The 21,118-nt window shown below is 27.7% G+C and overlaps 2 protein-coding genes across 6 annotated transcripts in view; one reads left to right on the top strand and one right to left on the bottom strand.

Moving 5' to 3' along the window:
• The first annotated feature begins 305 nt into the window (after positions 1-305).
• LOC129968140 (kxDL motif-containing protein 1-like) lies at positions 306-7,084 on the top strand. The gene is made up of 4 exons (XM_056081961.1): positions 306-677; positions 1,589-1,741; positions 2,514-2,560; positions 6,688-7,084. The coding sequence occupies exons 1-4, from the start codon at positions 523-525 to the stop codon at positions 6,858-6,860; spliced, it is 528 nt and encodes a 175-aa protein (XP_055937936.1). The 5' UTR covers positions 306-522; the 3' UTR covers positions 6,861-7,084.
• A 2,883-nt stretch (positions 7,085-9,967) lies between these two features.
• The window catches only part of LOC129968720 (protein ELYS-like), a 55,994-nt gene continuing 44,843 nt past the window's right edge, over positions 9,968-21,118 (bottom strand). For 2 of the 5 annotated variants that reach the window (XM_056082896.1, XM_056082897.1), the window contains exons 32-38: positions 17,968-19,620; positions 17,836-17,876; positions 17,059-17,152; positions 15,728-15,808; positions 15,528-15,590; positions 11,937-12,201; positions 9,970-10,470 (exon numbers count right to left, since the gene is read on the bottom strand). In XM_056082896.1, the coding sequence (XP_055938871.1) occupies positions 10,305-10,470; positions 11,937-12,201; positions 15,528-15,590; positions 15,728-15,808; positions 17,059-17,152; positions 17,836-17,876; positions 17,968-19,620 (2,363 nt within the window). In that variant the 3' untranslated portion in view covers positions 9,970-10,304. Of the gene's footprint in view, positions 10,471-11,936; positions 12,202-15,527; positions 15,591-15,727; positions 15,809-17,058; positions 17,153-17,835; positions 17,877-17,967; positions 19,621-21,118 lie in introns of all 5 variants that reach the window. The other 3 variants (XM_056082898.1, XM_056082900.1, XM_056082899.1) reach the window with 3 other exon arrangements.

The raw sequence follows: 21,118 nt of genomic DNA, 5'->3' as shown, positions 1-21,118 counted from the left end.
TGGCGGAATAAGATTTAGAATCTAGGATGTGCATTGAAATCTTTTTGCTGGGACACTGATATAGGAGCATGTTTTAGGCATGATTAAAAAGTTGTCCTGATGGCGCATTCATTTAATCATTAATGCATATATATATAATATATTTCTATTAGTTTTTCAAAATTTTTTCAAGTGGATGTTTCTTATAGGAACGTGAATTCAAAAATATTATAAAGCATCATAAGCATTTTGTAATCTATGCTATCCAATAAAAATTTTGAGATGTCTTTGATTTCTTTAATTAGTTTTTAAATTCTGTATGGCAACCAGTTATGACAGACAAACTTTGTTGTCTGTTGAGATTGTTTTACTGTGTGCAATGAAAATTATTTTATGGCGGAAATGTGCTTTTTGGTTTCAAATATTTTACATTTGTTGATTTTATAGAATGTAAAATAAAACGATAGTTATTTTGTCGATGAATTTTATGTTGAAACAGAAGCATTATCATTGCCATTAGTAATTTTGTAATATCTATACATTATGAATACAAGTAATTCTCAAGATAGTAACGCAGCTATAGGCGATAGTTGTGCAAGTTTAAATAACGCATCTGCTCCGATTGTATTTGTTCAGTCTTTGCAACATCAAGTTAATGAACATGACATAAATGCCATTATTCAATCACAAAAACATATGCAAGTTAACTTATTTTTTTAAAAAAATCTGTACTATTTGTTTTTTTAATTTTAAAAATACAAGCTTTCAAGATGAGATAATTAACCAACACATTTGTAATATATAACTCAAATGTTCTTGATGACACTGTATTGGCGAATTTTAATACTAATGTTATTTTGCAATTCAGTATCTCTTGCAGCTAAATAATAAGTAAAATGATTTTGACTATGGCAATATATGACATAAAGCATATTCCTTAATGTCTGTTCTATATTGTTGTTTCTTTTGATGAGAAATTTAAATCATTCTGAAAGTATATGAGTTATCAACATTTATTAAGCTTTTATGTTAAGTCAATCTGCTGAGACATTTTTTATTTTTCCTTTTTATGCTGTATTTATTGCATATTATTACTTTTGGTGACAAACACATTTTTTTAAATGTTGAATTTAATTAAAAAAAATTCTTGTATATACTTATAGACCCCATGATAAATCACCAAAAAATTAAAAACATCACCAGTGATAACTTGAACTATCAATTGGTCTGATAGTTCAGGCCAACTTAAGTGCTTGTGATAAATCCCTAATTAATGAAACTATAATGCAATCATTTGGCGAAATCTAGATATTTCATGTAAAATGGAGCTTGGCATAATCTGAAAATTGCCTAATAAATCAACAGATCAAAGGGGGGGGGGAAAAGAAAAAAAATTATTTTCTTCTTTTATAAATGTATACCACTGAAATTATTATTATTTTTTTTATTCTCCCTCTTCAAACTTTTGTTTTATCCTTTGCTAGTATAAAATTAAATTTTCAGTGAAACTGCAAAATTTTTTCTTTTTTAATTATTCAGTTTGACACTCAGCTTTTATCTCACTTAATTTTTTATGTGTATTAATCCATCTATTTATTTACTTTTGTAGGTTAGCAAGATTTGAAAAGACAAATGAAATGTTAGCAAATTGCAATACCTTATTAGCTTCTCGATACGTAACTGCTAGCAAAGAACTGAAGAAACACATTTCATTTCTTATTGAATTAAAGAAGGATCTTGAAACCATTTTCAGAAGAATAAGGTCTGTGTATTATTTGTAACTCTTATAACATTGGTATATACTTAATGTCAGAATGTCTTTTAGTTAATTATTCTATTAATATTTTTTATTTTTGTTTCGATACTATAATATATTTCGATACTATACTAGCCAGTCTATGTAACCAAATGCTGTGTTTTAAATCAAATGTTAAAATAGACTTGGCTTTTATTATTTACATAGATTTTAATTTTTATTGACATAGCTTTAATTTTTTAAAAATTCAGAAAATTCTTCTATTAAATATAATAAGGATTTTTTTTATTATTATTTTAAAGAAAAAGATACAAAATTAATAAGATTTTTTAGTAATTTTTTTAAGCAAAGTTTTTTTTTCAGACCAATATAAAAAAAATTTCTAACATTTTAAAAAGTAAATATAATTTTAGCTGTATTTTTTTATCTTTTTAAATTATAAGTAATCAGTATTAAATTTTTAACCCTTTTAGAGTATTATTCAATTTTCATTGATTTTTGCCTTCAATACATGCACTTAAGAATAAATCATGAAAAAAGAAGCATATATTGAAATGTGATTACAAAAATAATATTTTCCAAAAATTATATTCATTAAATAAGAAAATATTATATGGGGCACATAGCTATTGTATTAGGAATTGTATATACATATATATTAGAATTAATTTATGTGTCTCATAAATAATTATAATATCCAGCTAATTAGCAATCAAATGCAAATGAAAAAGTTATACTGCGTATTCCAGCCACATAACAAATCTCATTTTATTTTTAGATTCTTAAAAATGAAATTGTCACAACAATATAGTGAAGCTTTTTCTGGTAAGTTAACAATGAACTAATTTGAATTTTAAAGTGCAATGCTATATAATTTTTTAAAATTGAATATGAATTTATTACATTGGTTTTTTTTACCTATAATTTTTAATTAAAATTTATTACTAGTTAGTGAAACTTGTTTTTCCAAACTTTAAGCATTAAATTGCTTGAAGCTAAGTTAAACCTGTGTAGGTCACAATCTCCAAGTGAGGTACAAAAATTCCCTTAGAGCTTAATTCTTTTAAATTATTTCATCATTTTTAAGGGATGCTTGGAAAATAATTTTGATTTAAATTTATTATAAATTTATCAAAATTTACCAAATAATTACTTTTAATGATTCTGAATTAGTCCTTGTATTTTTTTAATTTATTTTTTTAACTTGTGGGTACTGGCGAAATTTTATTATAGAGATGAAGTTTTAACTATCTCTCTCTAAAATTTTAAGTCTTGTTGTAGTTTATTACATTCTATTATGCAGTATGAGTAATTCCATAACTGTTAAGTGAATTTTTAACCATATGAAATGAAAGAAAGGAAAATACTTAAATGCTGTCTATATTCTTAATTTAATTAGTAAAAATAACTGTATTTGTATGTAAATATATTATTTATAAATTGATCCATATTTCTATGTCTTCTGTTTGTAGGAAAATTACTACATTTATGTATGTTTTGATTTAGATAGTTATTCAATCATACATTATATTTGGTATTTTTAAATTTATAAAATTTTAATATACGAAATGAAATATATAGTAATAGAAAATTTAAATTGCAATCTTTATATTGTCAACTTTAGTGTCAAATTGGATTGCTAGGTGTGAGGATAGATCATGCAAACTATTTCTTTCCATTCAAGCTTGTCACATACCCTTACACGCAGAAATATTTTTGTTCTTTCCTGATTTTTAGGTCTTCTTAAATTTTTGTGCTTTCTGAATCTACTTGTAGCTATGTATTAAGCTTGGAATTCTTTAAGTAATATCCATTTGGTATAAAAACTGCTTTATCTAGAGCTTTTTTATCAGCTCATTCTGAGGAAATCAAAATTTTTTTACTTTAAAATTAAGCATTATACTGTGAAATTTCATTTTCATTTACTTAGATTTGACACTTATTTTTTACTAGGAATTGAGCTTTGAATCCAAATATAATCTCAATTTCCTACTGTAACATCAAGATTTTTATAATCAGAAAATTTTCCATCTTTTTTTTGAAAAAATATATCAATTCCATTCATATATTGAAATACAACAAAAATAATATGCATGGCTATACTATATTTACAACTATTTTTTTCTCCACAGCTAGTATATTACTGTTATCTGCAAATTGTAGTAGTTAAAATGGAATTTAAGTCTGCTCCTTTTTTAAACTGTTCAATCTGTGCCTAAAGTTCTAACAGTAGTCTGATTTGTTCATTCACTTTATTTTGAATTCGGTCATTCTGTAACCTTCAAGTCTTAAGGAATAGTTCTCTTTGTTCATAAATGGCAATATTAAAATATTCCAAGAACATACTAAGATGGCTTTGTAAAAAAAAATACACTTTAATGTTGCAACCAAGCATTTAGTTGGAGTTCAAGAGTTTTTGGAAAATTTTGATTTAATTTTTGCTCCTTATTTCCAAGAAAATCTTTAACAATGGGCTTAAATGATAACCTAGCATTCTTTTTTATTTCTACATTGTCTTTATGAATTGTTAATCTTTATACTAAGCATTTGAATCAAAGAGCCATCTAGCATTCCATCTTTTATATTTTCAAAGAAAATGCAGTAATGATATACTTGAAACTGTCTAAGTTAGTAGAGTTTCAATAAACTGCTTCTTGAGACTTAGTTTCATATGAAGAACAAGAATATTATGTTTATTCTGTTAGCTAATGGTATAGATGTTTTTGGATCAACAGAATTGAGGACAAATAATGACTGCCATTTCTCTCCATCTAAACTTCTCATATGCTCTGTTATCTCACTTGCAGAAATATTTTGTATTTTTAACCAAAAAGTACACTATTTGTAGCTCAATATATATGATTCATCGATTGCACAACAATTCAATGAGTCTTTATTTTTCTATAATCTTCACAAAGAGAAATTGATTGACTGTTTGAAACACCCATATAAATTGAAATCATGAAAAATTGAGTTTATTTTAAAGACATGCTTTAATTTTTACTTTGAGCTATCAATGAAAGTTGCCATTTAGTTGTAAAATATCTGTTTTGATTTCCAATTATATTCAGTTGTAATTCCATCATTAATTCTTGTATATTGTGAAAAACTTTTAAAATATTGTAGATATTTATTTTCTCTGATGCAAAAGTATATTAATTTCCAAGCAGATGTTTCTTGCATAATTTTCTTTCTAGGAGATCAAAAACCTTCTTTGGTAGTCCTAATGCAAGTACTGAATCACTTAGCTTTTACTAATGAAACTCTTTATGAATAAAATTATTTTTGATTATAAAATTGGTATCATTTGTCACTATTTCATCATCATAATAATTTATTTTGAGGGATGGAAATATAATGAAAATTAGGACTGGAATTTCAATAGGCCCAATTATGGAGATGTTTCACTTAGCCAATATTTCTTCCAATCTGGCTATAATAATTGCATACAGATAAAGAGTTAAATATCTGACATGATGGAAGAAAACTAAGTATAGTTTGAAAATCAGTATGCCTATTTTAGTCAAAATTAATTGACAGACTGAAGTCAGCAAAAAATAATTTTAAGATTGTTCACCAGTATTACTGATGTAAATGCCAATTAAAAAAAATATTAAATTGATTTAGAAAAAGTTTTCTTTACTTTTGAAATAAAAACTTTACATGCAAAATCTCTTAATTGATAAAAATTATAGTGATTGATTTTTATGGAATTTTTTTTTATTGTTTAGATCTAGAGAAACTGAATGTATAATTTGATTCTCTGAATTGGAAATCTAAGATTTGTACAATGAATAAAAAGTTGATTGATTCAAAAGATTTTAAGATTTTGTTCCAGAATCATTATGAAATAGCATACTAAATTTTAAGTTTCTGAAACTATAAATAAAAAAACTTTGATATACAAACTGATGAAATAATGTTACTATATTACAACAATAATTATGTAGAATAGTGTCTTTGTATCATAAAATGGATATTCCAATGTGCTAATGAGTTTAAAAACATTAAGAAACTTTCAAATTAAAAAGAAAATAGCAGATTTTAAAATAGAAAAAAAAATATCCCTATAAAGGATAAGAGACACCTCCTCCTTTTATCTATGTTAGAATAAATTTAAGGATTAAAACTAAGCAATATAACCTGATTTTAGTTACAGCTAGTTGAATAAAGTGATTGGATGTCTTAGATTGAAATAAGTAATAATTGTAGCCTGTATGTTTGTTTCCCTATATTTTAAGCAAACCATTCATGTATTTATATGTAAGGCATGCCTTTGTTGTACATTCTAAAAAAGTAGAAGTAAAGACATATTTGAAATAAACCATGTTGTTTTTCTTGAAACGTTGAATTTGAGATTAAAGTAAATCACATTCATTTTAATCTTTTGGACAGTAGAAGTTATTTTGAGTTGAAATTTAAATTTTGAGAGTAAATCAATGTATTTGATTATTTGTTTTTATGCTTTTATTTAAATTCAACAGCTTAGTTCTAGATTAGATACAGAATAATTTAGTTCTAAAAAGAAATAGACGTTTTTCAATTGACATTATTATAACAAGCAATCATTTTGTTGAGTGAAGTGAACTCCATAAATATAATTAAATATTAAAAAAAAAACTATTGTTCTATATTGGATATAAGCATTAAATCTTTTGCTCTGCTAATTTACAGGTAGCGACAATCATACTATTTATCATTTATTTTTCTGTGTAATTCTTTATGCATTGAATAGTGCCACTTAACAGATGTTTGAAGGGAAATTTTTAATTGATTTTTTTCATCAGTATTATTAATCTCCTTGATGCTATTTCATTTATAAAATGAAGCTATGAATGGATGATTCTAAATTGTAACATTTTAATTGCACTTAACCTAAATATGCTTTACTCATTTTTACAAAATTAAATAACCATTCAAAATATGAAGATTTTCATATTTTTATTTCATAGCTGCTTCAAGTAGTGTCTTCAATGTACTTGATGAGGAAGAAGAACAGGAGGAAAAAGAAAAGCTTCCCACAAAACCTGCAACTGAAGCAAATACAGCAAATGCAAGCAGTTCTGGCAGCAGAGAGAGTTCACCTTGTTCTTTTACCTCACCTTCTACATCAGATACAGGTTGAAAAATATAATGTTAAATTAGTGTTTGCAACTTTTGTATAATTCAGCATGCAAGAAGAATGTCTTGGTTATTTATCACTGTATGTATTTCTGTGATTCATTTATTATTTATTTCCTAGTCAGATTAATTTATGTTATAAAGCTACTTTTGCTCATTTTTAAGGGATGTATTAATTACCAATAAATCTCCATTTTGGCATACTGAAATAGTTGCCATATGTAAATATTTTTTACTAATATGAAAGAAATAAAATTAATTTTGTAATTTTTTGTTTTGTTTATTGAGCATTTTCACTGCAACGTGAAGATATTTAAACCTATACTGATTTAAGTGCACTGATCTCTTTTCTTCACTCAGTAGATGGAATGAAAAGAGAGAGGAATTGAAAACCTAATTCATTCAGTTTAGAACAGTGGGGTATTCCTGACTAAGCAACTCCTATATCTCCTGGAGGCCATAGGTGGGCTCATTTAAAAAGATGCTTTTTAGTTATTATTGGTCACATTGTTTTGGATTCCTATCTGTTTCATTACCTTCACTTAGGATTATAGTATTTATAAATACTGAATATCTACTTAAATGATAGTGTCTTTAAAAGAGGATGTTGCACATTTATAAATTATATTAGTTCAATAAACATATAAGCAATTAATCTAAAATAATTATGACAAATTACCATTTAACAAATCAAATTAATCTGACCATTTTATTTTGATGACAAAGATAGAATGTTCGAGGAGGATTTAAATTCGTAACCCTCTACACTAGAAGCATATTCAATCCACAAAAAATTGGTTAAATAGTGGTTGAAAAATTAAGACAGTACTAAAATAAGGAAGCAGGGGAGGTAAGAGAATTTACAGAACTGGGGATAAATTCATTGCATTTTAATTTTCATGCCTCCTCATGTCTTGATCAGGGCTAAATGGCTGAAAAAGGTTGAACCAGTCTAAGCAAGTAGGGCATTTATTATGATCATCTTGTTTTTTCCATGATTAGAGCAAGTCTTGCGAGCTTTACTGCTTTTAGAAATCTAAGGAACTCTGTTAATTTCTTTGACTTCCTTTAGAGCTTCTATATAGTTTAAGGAATTATGGTTATTTGGGCTTGGGTCTTACTGGCTGGTTGACTTTTTCTTCTTCTAGTTGGGGCTGTTGTATAGTTATTTGGGCATAGGTTTGCTGATGTTGAAACTTAAAGGCCATTTAAGTGATTCAATTTCTTCCAAAAGGTATTTGAAAATGCAATTATCAACTGCAATACAAAATTTAGGCGCATGGGCTGGCATACATTAATAAAGTTCTCTGACATGATAAACATATTTCCAGCAATCATTTATAATCTGGATATTAGATTAATGTTAAACTTAAAGAGACATTAAACTCTTGCATTAAGAAATCAATCCACTGAATACCGAATTTTTGCTAATTTTGGCAATTATAGTTGCCAAGATAACATTTTCAAATCACTGGAAGAAAATGGGGGTTACATAAGTATTATCAAGATAGTCCTTATATTAAGAAGTTGCTGAAGTGAGCTGATATGCTTTCATGTTAGGGCCACATTTAGGTATGAACCAGTATACAAATTTCAGAAACATAGGCACTTTCTTTCAACTTAATATATAAGAAACACATTTCAAAATCATATTTCGTTTATCAAACATTAATAGAAAATGAATTCTCAATTGTCATGGGATTTTAAGCCAGATGATCAAAGACGAGAATTGTGGATATTTGATATAGAAACAAATTTCTTTATCTTTAGATGTTAAGTATCAGATTGCCCAATATAATCATAACAATCACTATAGAATTAACATACCCTGATAAATAAATACATCCATCAAAGAAAAGAAAATTAAGATACTATTATATACTAATTTCAGCAGGTCTAAATTAGTATACTAATGTTAACATCTTCATAGCTACCAATTATGCAAAAATTGGTGAATGAATTGCTATGAATCTGAAGAAAGGTTAAACATTTGTTTCACGCTTGGTCACATCTGTAGTACATATACTGTATATTAGTGTTTTAAATACTTGTGTGCATTATCAGTTGGAAATGTAGTAGCACTAGGCATATAAATATTGGATATTACATTAGGCATTTTAAACATCCTATTTCTACAGACACATTTTATATTAACCTTTTAAAACTAAGGATAATGTTTTATATAATTATTAAAATAGATAAAAAGCAATTAGATACCCCAGTAAAATTCTGTGGACATAGGAATAAAATTCCTGTCTAATTTCACAACTGCTTTAATTCTTGCACATTCACTTTTAGAAACAGTAAGTGAATGAAAACAAAGATAAAGTATGAATTGAGAACAGTAGAAAACATTTCTGAAATGCTTTTTGATTTGCTTGTATAAAAATGGATCTAATGACAATTCAGTATCCATTTATTTTTATTTTGCTTATAAAAAACACTGTGTTCTGGTTAATTAAAGAAAATTTTCTAATTAACTGGACAAAAATGCTACTATAGAAGTATTCTACTTTTTTATTGTTTCACTGAGTAAATGTGCTTTATTTATAATTATCAAACAACTTGGCATATATATACGTATATAGTTTTATATTCTATCTCCTTCAAATGTTAATTCTTTAACCTTTAAATACATTTTACACATATTGTAGTCAACAATTTGAATTGAAAGGAATCAACAAATTTAATCATTCATTTAATTTATTGAGATTGTTAAAGCAATACTGGTCTTTCATTGGTTCTAGTTCTTTTGCTGAATTGCTGCCAAGATTACATAAATTTGTCTTCAGTTCTCATGCCCTTGTATGACAGTTAATTTATTCAAATCTTAATTTCTGGTACAAATTACCAATTCAATATGCAATATACTTTCATAAAACATTACAGAATGGATTTATAATGTATTGTAGAAGAATTCAAGAGGTTATATCATTATATCGCATTATGTTTAAAAATTTGTATCATTGAAAAATTTTACAAAAGCTAATATTAAAACAAAGTAATAATTATTTTTATGAAATAATATGCTCAAAAATTATAAAAAAATTTCAATTACATAAACAAATTTTGTGAAAAACAAATATTTTTTTTTTTTTCTTTATTAGTGAACACTTACTATCAGAAAAGTACTATATAACAAGCTCTCATAGTTATGAAGAATTTTTTCATGAGTCACTGAATGATATTTGACTTTCATATATTTCAATATAATTGTCTGGCACATTACAAATATACTCAAACTATTTCCTTACATAACAATATTAAATCTAATGAAGAAACACATAATGGTTTTAGGTTATTATTTAATAATTATCACATCTCAATTTTACAATTTTATATAAAAATTATTTATTGAACAAACTACATATACAAAATTGCCCCAGACTTCTAACAGAGCAAAAGTATTCTACGATTTAAAAACTTTTTACAGTCAAATTTTAAAATGCTAAAGATTCTCAGGTTTATGCTTCACTTTAGTTTGTCTGAGAATCATAGAATGCCTGGCAGAAGTATTTTTAGGTGAAGAGGGCGAACTCTTTTTAGAAGGTGAAATCATTTTGCTTTCATCTAGAATAGACGACATGGATGATATTTCAAGATGACTTTGTGGTCTAGAAAAACATGAAACAAAAATTCATTCATAAATAATGAAATAGCATTTACTAATTATTTATATTGATGTATTTTTAAAAAAAGATAGCAGAATTTGAGAAACAATTAGAAGTAAGCCATTAAAGTAGATTGGTTTAATATAATATTGTTATTGTAATGTAGCTTTCCCAGCCCTGTTGATTCAATCACTGGAAGGATAGTTTTACTACAGATGCTAATCAGATGCCGAATCATTGATCCCAGGGCTTGGCGACAAAATAGTTAATATTAAAATCTACACGAATTTTGGCGATAGAGCTAATAGAAGCGGAGATATGCTTGATTGTTCCACAACCTTCTCTGCACTGTTCCAGAAACTATAAAAGGCCGGTAGTCCAAGCCGAAGACAGTCGTGGAAAAAGCCGTCGAGAGGTTGAGTGACGTAGTTAGTTAACAGCAAATTAGTTGGATCAGTCTAGCGATTCACAGGGTTGACTGGAGCTCAAGCGATTGCTGAGTTGTGTGAGCAGTAAGCAGTCATGTAGCAGTGAGTCGGCAGTTGGATACAGCTAAAGCAAGGAGACAGTGGAGAATTGCAATCATTTGGAAAGACCGCAGAGTGAAGCTACGAAAATTCCCTTCTCCTGCTGAATTCTGTCTGGCCACTTTGTGTGCAGTGGTTGTTATTATTACTTGTGGGCTACTGTTTGTTGTAGTTTGCTGCTGTGCATTACATGTGTACGTCTTGGGTGTGTATTTGTATATTCGTGTTAATAAATTCATTGTTTGTTACTAAGGAGTGTTGATTATGTTACACCATACACCCACTACATGCGAACCGATTGACTTTACGGACTAAATGGAGGAAGTTCCGCAACAATATTCAATAAATGGTATACATCAAACTTTTTAATCCATTTATTTCTCTTAAATTTTCTGTTAATAATTAAATGAAATATTTAATCATCAATGATGATACTCTAAATGAGCAAAGCAGAAACTTACTTTTTACCAATCAACCTATAAATACTATAATATTTATAACATTTTTACTCTTTTTTTAATATAACAGATTACAAACGTTTTGGCATATTGTTTAGAGAATTTAGATTTTTTAATTGTTTTATTAATAAAAACAATTTACTATTTAAAAAAGAAAGTAATATTATTTTAGCAGATACACAGAAATCTAAAATCATCAGAAAATAACAATTCAATGGCAAAATCTGTAACACAAGTTTATAAGACATTTTTTCAAGGCCTTCTTAAATTTTATCTTAAGCTTTTTTACAATGCTTTTCTATCAGCTTTTTAATCTTAAATATATATATATAAGGAAAAAAATAATAAAAAAAGCGTTGCAGGAACAAAACCCAATTATAGTTATTAAAATTCCTGAGCTCTGACACACTTAAATGTGATTTTCAGTCACAGTTTAAGAAATCCTAATGCTTTTTAAATATGAAACTATATGCAATATTTTTACCTTGGCTTTCTGGCTGCACTTCTTTTTTTTGTAGTGGCTTTTGAAGTTCTCCTGGGCTCTAACTTTTTTTCTTGAATGATTCCTTCCAGTATGGAATCCATTGGAGGAGGCTGAGAAACAAAGGACATCTCAGAGGTCACAGAGCAAAAAGAGCTGCCCATTGATTCATCCATTCTTTTTTTGCGTAGGCGTCCTCGGGTCATAGGAGGAGAGAACATAAAAGAAGGCAAGGGCACCTCAGGAGTCTTGGCTAATATCTCAAGAACTAGCAGTAAAAAATATAAAAAAGGAATGTCAATAAAAAACATTTTATAACAGGGTTGCCTCTCAGATCTGGGGGGAAAAAATCCGTGTTTTTTTCCCTACACATATATTTAAGATATGAGAAACTGTGCAAATAGCATTTGTGTTAGTTATAATAGAATATGGAGAAGTAGAATAGATACTGAAAAAAAATCATCTTTATTTCCTGTCTATAATTTAGCAAGACAAAATTTATATATTAAGGGGAAGGGGAATATATTACCTTTCAATTTCTTTAATTTTTAGTCACACAAAATTGAAGTCTTGGATGAAATAAAATAGAAAACATTTTTGTTATCATGATACAAATCATTTAATGATCACTTAACACAAAACATTACAAAGCAAAATTTATTATTATTATTATTTATTCATTTTTTTTAAAATTCAAGTATTTGAGTATCAATTTCTGCAGATTTTTTAAGCCATCAGTTTCATGGAGTTAATAGAACTAATCTGTAACAAATAAGGTACAACATTTCTGTATGACATAACGTACATTTTTTTTAACTGTTCCACTTTCAGTGAAGGTATGTGAAAATCTTTCAAAAATATCATTGAGTGAATTAAAAGATGAATGTGATGTGGCAAATTTAAATGCCCATAAAAATTTAGTTTTAAATTATTGTTCTGCAACTAAAACCTTTGAAATCGGTTTATTTTCAGACATTAAATCTGACATTTTTAAATTTGACATGTCATTCCTTTTAGATACTGCCAATTCAACGATCACTCTTTTGAACTGGTATACAATCTTGTATGTTTTCCGCTTTTGGTATGACAAGTGCCTGTTTTCCCATATTACTTAGGTTTATTATCTCCTTAAAAGGTTTACTTAGGTTTATTATCTTTTTATCCATCCAAATCGTATTACAAATGAATTTTGAAAAGCTCACTGATTTAAAAATATTTTTTGAACAAGCTCACAGTTTCTCAAATAACAAACAAACCATTCAATAAACACAAGTAAGGTAGACTAAATATCACCGTTCTGCTTCCACAGATTGAATATTTTTAATCCTGTCAAAGAAATGTGTTCTATTCTTTTGCACAGTTGCAGAAGTCTCGTGCATGCTCATTAGCTGCAGTTCAGAAATCTCATGGTAAGAACAACAGTCCTGCAAATTGAAACTGAGATCATCTATACGAGTGGGGGGGGGGGGAAAGAAAAGGGGTGAGTTTCCATATTATACCATCGCAAATGGTATTGTTTAGTTTTTGGAAACTATGACTACATTCTTTTATTCTAGCTATCTTTAGATATTGGTATTATTTGGAAAGGTAAAAGTAACTAAAAAACTTTCAATTTTTCCAGTTTTTTAAGACAATCTTTAAATTCCCTTTGAAATTCCTGCTTTCCCAGTGGCATGGCAACCCTGTACAAATATTATTCATTTACATTAATAATCAACTATCAATGCACAAGTTAAAAAATAAAAAAGAGAGGGAAATTATTCCCCGCCTTCTTGCATAATGCATGGCCAAAATAATTTTTCCTAGATGTTTAGGAATCAAGATTCAGAATTGCAATTGATAAAATTACTCTACGAATATCTGAAATTATTTTTTGCCATTTTTGTTTTTTAATTTTATAATTTTGATGCTAATCACCAATAATTTCATTAATTACTGTTTAAAAATATTATTGCACTGACGTAAGTTCAACTGAGCTATTTTTTTCTCCGATTTCAACAATATTTTAGAAAATTTATTTTAAATTAAGGAATGACTTGCACATAAATAAATGAATTTAATATAATGTTAATATTATATGCAATATTTTCATCCATCATGGCAAGCATAGCAAAAGATTTATAAATATGATCCTTTTCATAGAACCCGAGCAAACAATAAATCATCATATTGATTGATTGAGTTTAAGATTTTATACAAACATATGGATTTGACATATAGACCAAAAATTAAATTTCATTTATCTAGCCTTAAAAATGGGGGGAAAAAGAGGAAGGAGGGGGAAAAAAAACAATAATGAAATTTCAAAATTGGTTCTGAAAAATACACCTTCTCCATTATGTATACTAACAAGGAAAGAATACAATCAATATATGAAAGCAAAATATCCGGCTAATTATAGAAAAACTTTTGGTATTGACTATATATTAATACTCTTGTTATTGCTGGTCAGCATTGAGACAGCATGGGTAGTCTACAAGTTCAATTCTACATGATCTTTTTTTCCCATTCTCGAAATTAATAATTTCATATTATATTGACAATATACACAAAACATAGGGTGGAATTCATGGTTTAAGGGTGGGTGTGGCTTTTATGGATAAGAATATTATTAAAATATTAATGTGCTTACCCATAAAATTATATTTCATTCATATGATTTTCGAATTATAAATAAAATTTTAATGGTGGTAAATAATAATTAGTTTTAAAGTCATATATCACATGATGATTTATAGTCATTTACTATCATAAAATGCAATATTCATTACGAAATAATAAAAAAAAACTGTGCAAGTTACTTTGTCTATAAATTTCAGAAAATTTTCCTATTTATTAATATTTAATATGATTAAAAAAAAAACAGAATTTGATTTACAAATGTTATACAAACATAGAAAATAAACAATAACAACATTTCTTAAAAAGATCTGATGGGCAATAAATTTTACTTTAATCCAATGATTTAAAAATTTTTTTAGAATAACAATACAATTATAATTCTTAATTATCACAATTTAAGTTGTCTCAGTAATTATTTAACCATTTTAAAATGTAATTTCAACAATAATTGATTTATTAAATGAATAAACAGTTATTTTATGAATGAGAATGATTAATATATTAAAAAAATGTTAGTTTAATACAAATTATAGTTAATTTCAAATAAAAATAATACACAACACATGCAGATTACCCTATACCACTAATTCTGATTCATTGCTGAATACCAATGACAACTTATTAGTATATTTGCTGCTTTCATTCTGAGTTGAATTTTCCTAGTCATGACCTCCTCTTCAAGGGGAAGTGGTATTTTCTTCGCAAAGTTTAGGTCATATTAAAGTTCTAAACTCTCAATAACAAAACGGTGTGGGTGTGTGTGTTGGGAGGGGGAACCATAACATTCATACAAAAAATAATACTAAAAAAAATATCGAAACAGCCTTTTGCATTAAAAAATGGAAAATGTGAAAAAAAGAAAACACAAATATTTTAATTTTTGAACTTTAACAAAAAAAATGGCATATTCAATGCTCTTAAACATTCAAGGGTTAAAAAAGGGTTCACAAAATAAACCGAAATAAAACTTACTTTCAGGAGTGGCAGGAGAAGTGGGTTCAGCAAAAGAAAACTCAATTTTTTGGGAAGATTTACCTAGCAAATATTAAAAATGTTAGTATGCCTATAAGTTAGACATTCTATAAATTAATAAGCAAGTTATATTTTACAAGGGAAAGAAATGGATTCAGGCAAACAAATATTTAATATAAAAAGATTTCAATACACGATACCTTTTCCCTTCTTCTTTTTAGATATGGAAGGAGTAGTTGCAGTGGACTTATCTGTCTTCATGGTAGTCTTTTTCTTTGCTGCTATACAAATATATCAAAACAAGTGGTTAAAAAAAGCATTAATATAAATTTCAATAATTAATATGCAAGTAATTTTTTTTCATCACTATTAGACTTTTATAATAATATTTAATTAACACAAAAAGCTTTAAACACAATTTCTTCAAAACCATACGAATTCCTTAAAAAAAGAAGTCTGATTTCAATTTTATGCATTTCTTTTATTTAACATTTCAAACATTTTGAAAACACATCTGCATATTTTCAGTATTTATTCTTTTTCTTTCTTTTCATCCAGGAAATAATTTTTTGAATATAATTTGTTGATTAATAGATATTTCCTCTTTTCGTATGGGACAAGGATAAATTATTTTATACTTTTCAATCTATCATAAAAATGTGGTAAAAAACTTAAATAATTATTTTATATTTTTTAGTCATATATATGTAAAATTTTGCAATCGATTTTAAACTAGTTTGCTGATGAATTATCGTATTATTTGTAGGTAATTAAATTGCAATATTTATAAAGAATAATCAAACAAAGAGATAGAGTTTTAAGTTTAGTTTAATTATATTAACATCCCGTTTTAAAGCAACACTAGGGCTATTTTAGGACGGACCTCGTAATTTTGAACCTCGGTCAGATGCCAAAGACAACACCTGAGCTGGTAAACCCCTCACCAAACATCCATACACACCAGCGGGTGGACGTTTGGCCCCGATGGATTTAACGGGCACCAGACCCGCTTACACGACGTTTTTCAGCGAACTGGGTTTCGAACCTGAAACCCTTCGGTTCCGAAGCTGAGACCTTACTACCAGGTCACTGCGGCCTCAAAGAGATAGAGATAAGAAGGCAAGTTAATATTGCATTGACATCCAGTTCTGGAATGTGTTTAAAGTTTAAAGTCTCTTAACTCATTGGAAAGTTAGCTTAAAATCGATTGCAAAATCTGCACCAGACAGACCAGAAAGCAAATGTTAATAAAAATGAGTTTATATTAATAAGAATCATGCTTATCAGAAATATACATCTTGAAACTAAATTGCAGAATAGAAATGGAACCTGTAGTTTTAAACTAGGCAATCATCAAATTTTTAAATTCATAAATTTAAGGATATATAATCCTCTTGATTAACTGTAACTATTTTAATTATAGTTATTGAAGCTTTGTTTCAATCAAGCTTCGAGTATTGCCAAAAAAGCAAGTACCTCATACTTTATATATATATATACAAACACACATAATCTTTATTTGAATACATACTTGTGTTTGCTTTAATTTTGACATCTGTTTTTAATGAAGTACCATGAATTTGGGACTCGGGTTCAGCTGCTGAATGAGGACTACTTAAAAGGGTCTGAAAAGAAAATGCTTGGTTTTAAGAACCATTCACTTAAAAAACTAATGCAATTAAAAAGCTTGTTTGAAACAATTTAAAAACAGACAAAATAAAAGACACAATTCTTTAAAAATCCAGTTCAATACTTGCATGCAAGTTGGGATAATCTTAATTCATATATTTTCCAAAATAAGAAAAGATAAAGCTATAAGTAATCTTTACAAAATAAACAACCTGCTAATTTAAAATAATTCTCATCATAATTCAAAATGAAGATGCTTTAAAGCATATTAATTTGGCCTTTCCACCAAAAAATTTCTTTTTTTACTCCCCCTCCCCTCCAGCTTTATATACAGATTAATTACAAATACTACATCAATTTTTGAAAATAACCTGCAAGTTACAAATTACAGTAAAATCATATTAATACAAACTCAGCAAAAACCCTAACTTTGAATAATTTTTTTTTTCAATTAATAATGATTATTTTACATTCACTTGTATGGTAAAAAATGCAATTGTTTGGCTTTTACCTACATGGTAAATAAAATTTTAATCTATAATTGTTATTCATTAAATAATAACATTTTTGCCAGCTGAAAAATCAATGAAAGTGTTACAGATTGCAGAAAACGTTATAAAAGAATAACTTCAAAAAGGTCCAACTATATAGCTCCATTAATTCAATTAATTTCAAATACCTTTTGGCCACTTTTTTCAGATGTCCCTTCATCAGATGCACCTAAAAATAAATATAAAACAAATTAAAACAATCTTTATAACTATCATAAAATTTGAATAAATATCAATGTAAATCAAATTTATGGTAATACCTTTTTTCAAAGAACTAGAAAATTCTTCATAAGTTCCGGCAGTTTCAGAAAGAAGGAAATCTGTTTTGATGTTTGATTCATTTATTTCAGAAGGGTTTTCACTTTCTTGCTTTGCTTCATCATCAGAGGTTTTCGAAGTTGACTTGCTTCTGGTGAACATAAAAGTTTTATGAGAAGTCCTTAAGCTAGTTTCTGTTATGGAAACTTGTTTCTTTTCAGTTTGTGTATTACTTTCAGAAACTGTAATGTTCGCATCTTTTTCATTTGATATAGTTTTTTCAGACAATAATATAGGTTTACTAAAAGTAAACCTACTTCTAGTAGAAACATCACTTTCAGTGATGTCCATTTTTGAACCCTTCTTTTCAGAGACAGAATGGAGTTCTTCAGAAGGTTTTAAAGGCAAAGGCTTAGAAAAAGTAAATCTGTGTTTAGAAACTGTAGGATTCTCTTCTACAATATGAAGCTCTGATGCAACTTCAGATTTATTGCTCTCAAAAATATTCACTTCGGAAGCACTGCTTTTCACAATTGTTTTATCTGCATTATTATTTTTCCCAAAAGTAAATCTGGATTTTCGTGTGGCATTAATTTCCGTTGTTATTGGCAGTTCCACTGCTAGTTCAGATTTATTGTCTTCAGTTATTTGGGGTTTAGAATACTCATTTCCAGGTACTTCTGTTTCTTCAATAATTTTATTAGATAAAGGCTTTGAAAATGTAAATCTTGGTTTATATATAGTTGCAGTTTTCCCAGCAATTGATGATTCTGAGGTTGTCAAGGTTTTATCACTTCCAGCAATGCCTTCAATATTCTTGTCATCTAAATAAGTACTAAACTCTTCACTTGTCTTTAAGGAAATAGGTTTTGCAAAAGTAAATTTATCCTGAGAAATGCTACTTTCTGATGAAGAAAGTGGTTCAGTAACAGTTTCACATGTACTGCTTTCAATAATTTCCATTGCTACAGTTTTCTCATCCGAGACAGTTTCATATTCCTCCACTGGTTTTGAAAATTGAAACTGAAGTGGAGGTTCAGCTGTATCTTCCATCTGAACTTGTGGCTGCTCTAATTCAGTGGCAAAATTACTTTCAGAACTTTTTTCAGTAAGATTTTCTTCTTTAGTATATGATATACTTTCAGCATTTGCAATAGGCACATTTTCAGTAAAGCAAAAAGTTGTACACATGGGTTTCGAACTTTCAGATGAATCTTCCATGAACTGACCCATATCATTTTCAACACTTGAAAATTTTGAATTGCTAGGAAGGCTTGCAATGCCATGATCTAAAATACCATCAGAAGGCTCAGCAAAATCAAAAGATATTGTTCTGTTTAATTCAGGAGGTCTTTGCTCAGAGAAGTCATATGAAAAAGCATTTTCAATAACAGATCCACTTTCTTCTGGAATTGCAGGAGGATTTGAATTTTCTTGAAAGAGAGCAACTGGTTCAGAAAATGTGAATGATGCTCTCGTGAAATTTAAATTTTCTGAACATGGGGAATAGAATGTTTCATTTTCTGAATGGTCATCTATTAAGGTCTGCTCAATTATAAAACAGTCTTCCGAGGCTGTACTATGCCCAGGTGAATTTTCTTTTTCGTCAATTTTGGTAGAGGTTTTGCTGCCACTCAAAAGACCAGATTGAAATCCTAGTAGGAAAAATTACATTAAATAAGGAAACCTGCATTTTTAAATGAATATTTTCAAATAGCATTTTTATATCTATTGTAAAGTCTAATAATTATGGAGAAACAATTTATTTTAGCTACAATGAATTTCAACAGCTTCAACAATAAATGCTGATCTTAAAATAAACAGAAATTTTTTTTTGTATCAAATTTATCAAAAAAATTTAAAAAGGCAGTATTTAACTCTTCTTTGCATGATGATAGAAATTTTCATCATAATATTTAGTGAAAAAAAAAATTGTACTCAAAACAGGTGTACTGTAAATTGGTTGCTGCTAATAACCTTTTTCACAATTATTGCAAAAATAAGGAAATTAGCAATAAAAAAAATAAAATATCACAATCATTATATCGGGTTTGAACTTGCCATTGTGGTTGGTAGAAACATGTGATTTCTTGAATATTTTTTATAACTAATTTCAAATTTTTTTGTTAACAAAAGAGATAATGAGTGAAGAAATTTAGAAGAGAGGGACATTCAAAATTTTGTACTGAGCTTAACATGTAAATTTGCATGATGATAGATATTTCCATTATACTGGTTTTTTAAAATTATTTAAAATTATATATTTGTATTAGGAATTTTTAAAAACATTTTCACTTTAATCTAGAGCATGAATCGCAACTCGATTTATTTCACAAAAAAAGAAAAAAACTCATGAAAAGAAGGGTTAAGACCCAAGTATGTCATTAAAATTATATTTATTAATTGCATGTAAAAAATAATGAATTTGTAGCATTGATTACTTTATGAAATTTTTCACTTATGGATGAATAGAAACACTTAATCTATATGCATATGCATAACTTTAAAGAAGTAGTTTTGGTATCCGACTACGTTGAAAACACTGGTTATCGACCACATTGGCGAATTCCTTTTTTATTATTATTTCTTGTAGTTCAGGCTTTCCTCTTTCCGAAATAGTATTTTCTAGGAAAAGGAAGGTATGATCTATCATCCAGGAGAATTTTAAAGAAAAATTTTAGCTAGAAAATTATTTAACTACTAGCCGCCTTTGGTGACCAGCCGGTTCGCCAGTATTACGGCTCGCTACAATTTTCAATTAAATATTTTAAGTAATTGATCTCTTAATAGATTCTCAAACAAAACATTTTTAATCTTCAAATTTTGATAGCCATACCAAACTTACACTGTTGTTTAGATCGTTTCGTTCAATTTACTATATATATTTTCCTAATTTGTTGTCATTTCCGGTAAAACTTCGACTTTAATTTAAAGTGGAGATGATGAAATTGCAATTAATATAAAGATATTTTTTAATAAAACCAAGCGTTTTATTTTACTTATCATCTTTATTGTTATTTATTTATTATTATTGAATATGCATATTGCAAACAGAATCGCTCGGCATTTAAGTCTTATCTGAACTACAAAATATTTTTCATAATTTATGTCATATCTCAAAAAATAATTCAACAAAAATTTCTCAGATTCAGC

This window comes from Argiope bruennichi, chromosome 5 (assembly GCF_947563725.1).
Source record: "Argiope bruennichi chromosome 5, qqArgBrue1.1, whole genome shotgun sequence".
In the NCBI taxonomy this organism is placed as follows: domain Eukaryota; kingdom Metazoa; phylum Arthropoda; class Arachnida; order Araneae; family Araneidae; genus Argiope; species Argiope bruennichi.
This window is presented reverse-complemented; position numbering and strand designations above follow the sequence as displayed.